Source organism: Cannabis sativa, chromosome 2 (assembly GCF_029168945.1).
Source record: "Cannabis sativa cultivar Pink pepper isolate KNU-18-1 chromosome 2, ASM2916894v1, whole genome shotgun sequence".
Classification (NCBI taxonomy): domain Eukaryota; kingdom Viridiplantae; phylum Streptophyta; class Magnoliopsida; order Rosales; family Cannabaceae; genus Cannabis; species Cannabis sativa.
Genome location: NC_083602.1, coordinates 54,237,317 through 54,247,186, shown reverse-complemented (window position 1 = coordinate 54,247,186; position 9,870 = coordinate 54,237,317). Strand labels below are relative to the sequence as shown.

The window sequence follows — 9,870 nt, the reverse complement described above, 5'->3', positions numbered from 1 at the left end:
CCCCTTTTAAAATATTACAAAAGATGTCATTACATTATTTCAATAAAATATAGATTAAAATCCACAACATCGTAAAACATAAATCTTGATAATTCAGCTCCACTTGCCAGATAAAATGATATGTACATTTGCTGGAGAAGATCCCTGACTCATGGCTGACCAAATATTACCTAACCCTTACCTGCACCACATAGCACTCGCGAGTCACAATGACTAAACAATAAAAGCAATAACACATCTCAAAATATTACACAGATATCATCAACTAAACTCAGATAATCAGAATCTGATAATCATATATTCTAAATCAGAAACAATAAGCCATCCCATTTATTGAAGAAAATATCAAAACATGCAACAGTAATAATTATTTTGATTAGTAATATAAACGTATATTGTTACTTAATAAAGTAACCACCAATTCTCGTTACCTAATGAGGCAACCTTCAATCTGTTGCCTAATGAGATAACCTTTCACCATATGAGGCAACCGAATATAATTATCATTACTTTATGAGACAATCGATAAGTAAGAAACCTAACAAATTTTATTTGGAAAAGTATCTTAGAATCACAATCATTGTTAGAAGCTGGCTGTAGATGGTCACGGGTGTTCATGTTTGGGACGATGATATTATTGATGGTTTGTTTCATGTTAATGATCGCCAACTCATCAAGAATATTGTGTTAAATGATGGTGTTAGGTTAGATCACTGGTATTGGTTCAAAGAGGCCTCGGGTATATAAAGTGTTAAAAGTTCTTACAAGTTTCTTCAAGCTATGCATGGACATTGGAATGACCAAAATAATCTTGATTTTTAGAGGATTTTATGGAATTCCAAAATACCTCCAAAAGTTAAAATTTTACTATATAGGGCTTGTACTGGTTGTTTGCCCACTTTAACTTAACTTAAAGGGCGACATGTGAAAGTGTCTCCTATTTGTCTGGTGTTTCATGGGGAGAATGAATCTATTCTCCACATGTTGGTGGATTGTCCTTTAGCGAGAGCTTGCTGGCAACAGTTTGATGCTACAGTTGTGAGTCTTTAAAAACGATATTTCTTTTGCTAGTTTCAGAGTGTTATAACTGATTTCTCCAAAGCTAAAGTGTGCCAAGTTGCTATGATTTTGTTTTTTGTCTTTGTGATGTGCTCGAAATAGTTCAGTGTGGCAAAGTAAAATTTTTGCAACTAATTATGTTGTTTTTGTTACCATTGCTTACTTTAATCAATGGAAGGATGCTCAACAAATAAATACTAATGCAATTGAGTCTAGTTCTTCTTGTGTTAGTTTAGAGCATTGGGTTGACCAAATATTGATACGATTAAAGTTACTGTAGATGCACCTGCCATTAGTGAAAATGATCACTTTAGAGTTGGATGGCCAACCCGTGACCATGAAAGCGTTGTGCTACATTCTTGTTCGAAGTTGCTGCTTGGCCAGGGCTAAAGCAGTGGCGATAAAAGAAGCACTCAGCTGGATCAAACAATAAGGTTTTTCAAAGGTCATAGTGGAATCCAACTGTAAGGTTGTTGATGTTTTTTGTGGTTCTTTTTAAATGTGTTCTTTGGTTTAATTATTTCAAATTGTCGTGCATTAATTTTTAATTTAAAAAATATTTCAATTATTTTTGTTAAACAATCTGAAAATAAAGCTACTAATTATTTGGCAAAAGTCTCTTGTTCTTTCTCGATTGTGGCTAGGGTAAGAGGCTTGTCCTAGTGATTTTCAAGCTATTGTGATGACTGATTTGCTTCAGTAATAAAAATAGATTTTCTACTTAAAAAAACATAAGGTATTTGTAGATCTCAATTAAAAATTACATATAAATTCTTAATAATTACGTAAAATAATAATATTGTATAATAATTAATTATTTATTCAGTTATGAGAATGGGAGAGTTTAATATTGGTGCCTCATATAATTATTGTTATTACTAAAAAAAATAAATACGTCAAATCTTATCATTTAAATCAACAGTGATGCACCATTTGAAAATGGTATATTAAATATTTTCTCTCTCTTCTTCTTCTTCCTTTTTTTTTTTTTTGGTATGGAATCCCATACAGTGATATGAAATTAAAAATTCTAGGATATACATTATAATGTCTTTAAAATAAAAGAAAGTTCTCAATAAATAATATGTACCCTACCTACCTAATTTTTTTTTTTCTTTTTCTTTTACATGGATTTAGTTAGCTATATATACTAATCAAAATTATTTAGTATGACTGTAAATACAAATGTTATTATTTGAGCATATTTTGAAGATCGAAAAAAAAAAGGAATAAAAATTTGAACAACATTGTTTAATTCATCAATCCTCAGTTCTAACTAGCCAATGTATTTTAATTCCCACCTAATAGGATTGTGTTAATAGTTTTAATTGTAGAAAATGGTTATGGTGAACAAATTTTTATGTCACTTTTCACACTAAACAGTAAGAACATCTTTTAGCTTCATTACTTCAGAAGTTGACCACCTTTGATGTTATTCTATTTAAACGATGTATGACTTTGAGGATAAATTCTTTCAACTCCACTCTTAATGTTCTGGTTCTTCAGATTCATCTCAATTGATGTGATATAAAATATATACCTATAGCCTAGAAGATGGTGAAGAAAATGGCAGACCCCAAAAACACCAACTAGATTTAGATAAATTATTTGAACAGTTGACTGACTAACCTAAAAGGAATATAATAATACATAATTAAATACTTCATTATATTACATTTTTGTCTGGTTCCGATTCAAGAGAAAACATTGATTAAATTATACTTTTTTTTGGGTCCCAACGCTACTAATTTGTAGAGATAAAAAAATTGAATAGCATTACCATTATATAATACATTTGAAGGAAGAAAAAACAAAAAAGGGAGCAGTAGAGTTAGATCCATCTCTGACTTTGGCCAAATTCCTCATACAGACAGATGGGGTCTTTACCATAAATATTAGGCCAGAGAGACTATCTCTTGCTTGTATTATTGACTATATTTCAAGTCAAATGTATCACAAGGTAATGAACAAAGACCAATTTCTGTGCTCAAGTAAAACAGATAAGAAAAATGTGGCTAAATATGCACTCAGGTGTACATACTGTTCTGACCCAACACAATGTCTCTGGTTTTCTTCCTTAATTATGAAGGTCTTCCCAAATGGAGTTGCCATCCCTTAGGATCGATTTCCTCCTGAAAAACATAAATATAAGATGATTTAGTCTTTTTGCCGAAACGAATTTGGCAGCATAGCATAAAAGTATTGGAAGGTAGAGTAACTAAGAACCTGAAATGCTTTGTTACGCCAATGAAACACGCAGCCACGTGACTCCATGTACTTGTAGATGTATTGAGGAAGTAACGGTTTAAAGGATGAATGAAGTTTCACCTTTGTTAAGCCTCCACATGTCAAGAGAGCGGCAGCAAGGCCATTCGGTGTCAATCCAGACAAATGCAAGATTGTCATGTTTCGGAGCCTGTTGATCCTGGTAACTGATAACAGGCCAGCGTCTGTGACTGAACAGTATGACAAGTTGATCTGTAACACGACCAAATGAACCCCTCTTCTTAGTTTAAGAATTGTTTATTTGAATTTTCTAGGGAACTAGTGTGAGGAGAAATGAAGAAGCATTTACCTGTTGCAGGTTCTGTGAAAATTTACCAAGTGGGTGCATTGCGTTATCATTGATGTTAAAGCATTTCTTTATGTCCAGCTCTGAAAGTTGCCTGCATTCCATGGCGATCGATGATAGACCAACTGAGGAGATGTGGGGACATCCTCGAATTTCGAGCACCTTTAGACTTGAACATTTCGACAAGGATATCAAGGATGTGTCTGTGATTTTGCTGTTATAAGCAATATTAATCATCTCCAGAGCAGGGCAGCCATGGCCTATAGCTTCAATGCCCCTGTCAGTAACTCCAGCACACCTTTGAATAACAACATTATAGAAACAAAACTTGTGTCATTTTTCAAGGCAAGACAAAAATGTCCCTTTTTCCATAAGAATTTGGATAAGAAGCAAACCTGTAAAGATCGAGCTCTTTGAGTTTTGAACAACCTCTCCCAACATGGATAAGTCCCTCATCAGTCATGTTTAAGCAGATTCCAAGCTTTAGACTCTGAAGTCTAGAACATCTTGAGATGGCCTTCAAACCTGCAAAACAAAAACAAATAAGGTAACCACTTTAAATCATTTAAAAGAACAACATATTATAAATTTTTACACTAGGAATGTTGAGATTCATTTCTTTCAAACCTTCATCATCCATCTCATTATCTGTGACATCGAGATCCTCCAACATTTGGCAATGTTGTCCAATCAAAACAAAGGCTTCTTTCGAAACCAGACTGCAAGATTCCATTCTCAGGGAGGTAAGGGAAGTACATGATTTTGTTATGCCTTCAATGGAGGCAATAGTTATCTTTCGGCAGCAAGTGATGTCTAACTTTCTCAACTCTTTATGTCTTTCTGCCAGGAAGCAGAGACACTCATCAGTAAGTCCCGAGCACTTACTGAAGCTGAGTTCAACTAGAGAGGCACTCCAATTTGCTATAGAATTTATACCAGAACATGTAACCAAGCAACCATCTAGTTTAATTGATCGCAAACTGGAAAATTGACTTAGGCATTTTGCAAGATCAGCCGTGACCTGAACCACCGCAGATATCTTAATGAGCCAAGGGAGAGGTTGTTAATTATGCAAAATGAAAAAAAGTTAAAAGGGTATCAGGCAGGCAGGCTTACAGAAGGGCCATTTGCTAAGATAAGCTGCTCTAAAGAATTAGCGCCGTTAGTCAGAGAGGATAAACCAATGTAACTGAGACTCTGACAGTTTGACATGTTAATCATCTGCATAAAACCACAAGATTAAGTGAACAAGTTTAAGTAAGATGTCTGAATGTGTTTCTTGTTTACAAGTGTAACAATAGAAGGAATGGTGACTTTAAAATGGTTCCAAATTACTACACTAAATAAGATAAGGTAGACATTTCAGAACATTACAATTTAAATGCCTTTCGATTTTTATTTTTTTTTTGGTAAAGTTAATATACATAGCATAACTACATATGCAATTATGAACATGCTGAAAACTAAAAGTCATATGAGAAAATCTCTACTCTCAAGTCTCAAGTATTGGCATTAAGGAGAAAATGTTACTTTTATTGACTTGCAAGTATGGTTGAGTGTAGAAAGGCCATTGTCATCAATCCCATGACAGCCTTCAAGAATCAAATCCTCCAAATGTTGCAGTTGCAGGATATGTGAAAGGCATTTTTCAGTAATCTGCAAAAGCATAGGTAAATATTGGTTGAAGAGAATACTTAACATAAACATATAAATACAAACATATACATTGTATGTACACCCAAAGTTAAGTATATAACATAAATTATATATAATCTTATAGGAAGTCACTTCTCTGATTCAGGAATTTCTCTTCCTATTTTAAGCATGATTTGGAACCTTGGAAATGTTCCACGTAAAAAGAAATAAAAATCATAACTCTCAGAAATAAAATTTGCAAAAGCTTTCACTTAAGACCATTGACATAAATAGATAAGTTCATCACTTGGAAACTTTTTCTTGTTCTTTTTTGGACCCACAATCCATTAGGACCATACACTTTTTCATCCACTATCTCTATTGGTTTAGAAAACAGGCCAACAACTTAAGAGAAGTAAGTAAGCATATCATATACATATTTCTCAAAAGTGAATTAACTGTTTTATAATCCAAGCTACGACTAGCCTTAACTATGTGACATAGTAATAATTCATTATCTAAAACAACTGAAATAAAAAAACTCATATTAAGAATCTGATGCTCACAAAACAAATTCAATAAAACCCCACCAAGGTCTTAAACCATAATGATAAAAATCCCAGAACTCAATCACCAAACAATTAAAAAAATTCTTCACATTAATCTTAGCTACCAAAACAAAGAAGAATAAAGTTACCGGTAAGTAAGAGAGATCCAAACTCTGAATTTCTTTGCACTTCATAGCTATTAAACCAACCCCCAAATCAGTAATCCTTAAGCACCATCTAAGACAAAGGGTCTTTAGCTTTTTACACCCAACGGCAATACACCCAATCCCAATATCCGTAATTGATTTACATCTAGACAACCGGAGAATCTCCAGATTCCGGGCCTCGGCGATAGCCTTGGCGGCAGAGTCAGTGAGTTCTGTCCCGTTAGACAAATCAATTTCGACCAATCCCGAACAGTTATTGACCAGAGTCAACAACCCAATGCTGGAAAAAGCTCTAGACCGGGAAAGATTTATGGAGCGGAGGGTGGATTTCCAGGCCACGGAAACGGCGGCGAGATTGTTGTCGTCGACGAGTGAACAGAGCGAGAGGTCGAGGTGGGAAATCGAAGAGTAGCGGCGAAAAGTCCTGGGAAGGAGGTCGGAGCGGAGTGGCTTCAGGGCTCTGCGGTGGCGAGACTCGATGAAGTAGAAGGACTTGCAGACTGAGGAGAAGGATCTTTTGGAAAAAGGGTCTCCGTGAAGGTGGTCGAGAATGGCGTATACGATCTCATCGGTGAAAATATCAAAAGGGTTTGTCATGTTTGGATTTGGGTCTCTGTTTTCGATGTCTTTTTTGAGCTTTTTCATCTGTGAATAATGATAATGGATGATGGTGGGTGGGTTCTTCTGTTCTTTTTCTTTAGAAGAAGGTCAAAACATGGGGAGTCAAGTTAAGTGATTGGGTTGACTAATTTGATGTGTTGAAAGAGTTGTAGGTTTCGAAGATTCGGAGGTTTATTGTTTAACTGCAAAAGTAGCAGTTCGCTTTAGTTTAGCTGAGAAGAGAGTTCGTTCGTTTGTTTGTTATTTTGTACAGAGTAGAGAGATTAAGAAATGAGCAGGGTCTGGAGTAGAAGAAGAAGAGTCTAATTACCAAAATGGCCTTCCTGCTGGATTTATCTCCATTGAAGGAAATTCCTAAGTTGCCCCCATTTAAATATATGGTTCCTTGTTTTTTCTCGAAAGAAAGGTATTAATTGTTTCTGCATGTAGAAAAAAAATTTAATTTAATTTTTTTTAATATTCGTTTTAATTATTTAGGATATCTTACATTTGAAAAATTTTAAATAATTATAATATAGAAAACAATATTTAAACAATCTATTTTACACACGTGCAACATTGTGAACACAATTTTCAACATGTTAAATTTTTTTAAATTTTTTAAAATTTTGTAAAATGTCTTAAATAACTATAATTTACATGACTATGTGAAAAATTTGACTAAAAAATTATTTTGGATACTAAAACATATAGAGATGTATCGGTGCATTTCTTTTAGGGATAATTACACTATACACCTACTTTTACATCTTAATGTTAAAAATAACTTAATTTAAATTAATCACTATACCGTATTAACATTTATACTAACAACTGCAACTTTTATTTTTGCTAGATGCTGCCTGCCACTTCTTCTTCTTCTTCTTTTTTTTTTTCTTTTCTTTTTTAGCCATTCTCCCCCTTTTATATATATTGATACATATTATATTTTTCCTTTATCTCTATTTTATATCTAATTTAAAAATTTATACTGCTCAATTAAGTTTAAAAAAGTTACAATCATGATTGTATGTAGTCAATTTAATACGTGGAAAATATATAATTTATTATTTTCTAAAAATAAAAGAAATATTTGAGTTACATTTACACATGCTACCAATCATATACTAATTAGTTACCATTAGATTATATTATCTACATTAGATATTTTTATTTAAACTGGATCATTTTATAAAAAATAACCAATTGGTATATTATTGAAATCATAATTAATTTAAATATTACTATAAAATATACTAAATAATATTATTTTATATCTATGCTTATTTGTTATACTATATGAAAATTAGTTAGTTTTTACTGTAAACTTAAAAGGTAACTAAAAATATAACTTAAAAATAACTAATTAGCAATTTAAATATTTAGTAAGTTTACTAATAAGTTATATGCATTTTTTTTAACTTTATTGTAACTTATTAGTTTATTAAATAATCTAAGAAACATAAATATTTTAATAAAGGTAAAATAAAAAAGTAACGTAAAAGTATTTAAAATAATAAATTAATTTAATATAATCTAAAAATAAACACAAGTAATAAAAATGTATATAAAATAATTGGTAAACAAAAATAGTAGTTTATTATATTATATTATATGACAACTCATTAGTTTTAAGAATAAACTTTAAGATTACCCAAATGTATTTTAAATAATAAGATAACACAATATAGTTTAAAAATAGCTACTTGATTATTAAGATGTTTATAGATAAGATTTTAGAGGTAACCAAATTATATAATTTTAAAATGAATTTTTTTTACGTAAAAGTAACTAATTAGTTTCTTATCAGCATCATAAGTAACCAAAATGTTACTTTTAAAAACTCACGAAAATAATAAAAAACGGAATTTGGAATTAATTTTGTTTCTGGCATATTATTTTAGAATTAAGGTATTTTTTAATGATGTGGCAAGGTATTATTGTAATTGAGATTTATTAAGGTATTTTTATAAATAATTTATATTTTAAGTATATAATTGAAAAAATCCCTTTCTTTTAAGGGGGTGCTGGTGCATTATAGAATTTTCCTTACTTTTATCTTTAAAATCATCTTACTTAACATTCCTTACAATTTTGCTTAAAAAAAAGACGGGTGATTTTACAATGTACTCCCTTAAAAGAGATGTATTAATACACATTCTACTTGTTTTAGCATCCAGAAGAGTTATTTAATCTAATTTTTTTCATATTCATGTACGTTATAGTTATTTAAGTTATCCTACAAAATTTTGAGAAATTCCAAATAATTTATAATAGAGAAAACAATATTCCAACAGTCTATTTTACATGCGTATAAAATAAAATAGTCACGCATGCAACACACTGTTTGAACGTAGTTTTTTGCGTGTTAAACTTTTCTAAATTTCTTAAAATTTTGCAAGATGTCTTAAATAACTATAATTTATATGACCATGAGAAAAAATTTGACTAAAAAATTATTTCGATACTAAAACTGATAGAGATGTATCGGTGCATTCCTTTTAAGGGTGTGCATTATAGAATTTTCCTAAAAAAGACTATTCGTTGAAATTTAATATAAAAAAATACACGTAATACAATTGATAAATTTTATAATACACCTCCTTAAAAAGGATGTACGGAAGCACCCCTATCTACTTTTATATTCAAAATATTTTTTAGTTATTTTTTTCTCATGGTCATGTATGTCATAGTTATTTAAGATATTCTACAAAATTTTAAAAAATTTGGTAAAATTTAAGACGCCGAATATAAGGTTTAAACAGTGTGTTGCACACGTGACTATTTTATTTTATACGTGTATGAAATAGATTATTTGAACACTGCTTTCTATATTGTAAAGTATTTCAAATTTCTCAAATTTTGTAGGATATCTTAAATGATTATAACGTACACGAATATAAAAAAAATTGGACTAAAAAAATCTTCTAGAAGCTAAACAGGTAGAGGGTGTATCAATGCATCTCTTTTAAGGGGGTAAATTGTAGAAGCACCTAATACAATTTTCTTTTGTTAATTTCACTTTTGAATATATATTTTGAGAAAATTCTACAATGTACCCCTTTAAAAAGAGTGCACTGATGTATCCATATCTGTTTTGGTATCCCAAATAATATTTTAGTTATTTTTTTGTCATGGTCATATACGTTATAGTTTTTTAAGACTTCCTGCAAAATTTTAAGAAATTCAGAAAAATTTAACATGTCAAAAATGGGGTTCAAATATTATATTGCATGTGTGATTATTTTATCTTATACATGTGTAAAATAATTTGTTTAAACACTGCTTT

The 9,870-nt window shown here is 31.1% G+C and overlaps 1 protein-coding gene across 2 annotated transcripts; it reads right to left on the bottom strand.

The window, feature by feature from the left end:
- Window positions 1-2,807: 2,807 nt before the first annotated feature.
- Window positions 2,808-6,936, bottom strand: LOC115721176 (F-box/LRR-repeat protein 3). Of its 2 annotated transcripts, XM_030650431.2 has the most exons (8): window positions 5,964-6,936; window positions 5,162-5,287; window positions 4,748-4,852; window positions 4,259-4,652; window positions 4,027-4,156; window positions 3,635-3,929; window positions 3,286-3,537; window positions 2,808-3,191 (listed from the first exon to the last, which is right to left on the bottom strand). In XM_030650431.2, exons 1-8 carry the CDS (start codon window positions 6,624-6,626, stop codon window positions 3,141-3,143), a joined length of 2,016 nt encoding a protein of 671 aa, XP_030506291.1. In that variant the 5' UTR covers window positions 6,627-6,936; the 3' UTR covers window positions 2,808-3,140. The 2 variants fall into 2 exon arrangements, with proteins under 2 accessions (XP_030506291.1, XP_060966602.1); XM_061110619.1 differs by having other exon boundaries at window positions 2,808-3,537; window positions 5,964-6,888.
- Between the last annotated feature and the right edge of the window lie 2,934 nt (window positions 6,937-9,870).

Bases quoted from the DNA above. Each gene is read 5' to 3' on its own strand.
- LOC115721176 (XM_061110619.1), bottom strand. From the start codon at position 6,626: ATGAAAAAGCTCAAAAAAGACATCGAAAACAGAGACCCAAATCCAAAC. The intron at 4,853-5,161 runs GTAACATTTTCT...GGTTTTATGCAG, and splicing joins ATACTTGCAAGTCAATAAAA to ATGATTAACATGTCAAACTG. The intron at 3,538-3,634 runs GTAAATGCTTCT...GTCGTGTTACAG, and splicing joins TTTCACAGAACCTGCAACAG to ATCAACTTGTCATACTGTTC.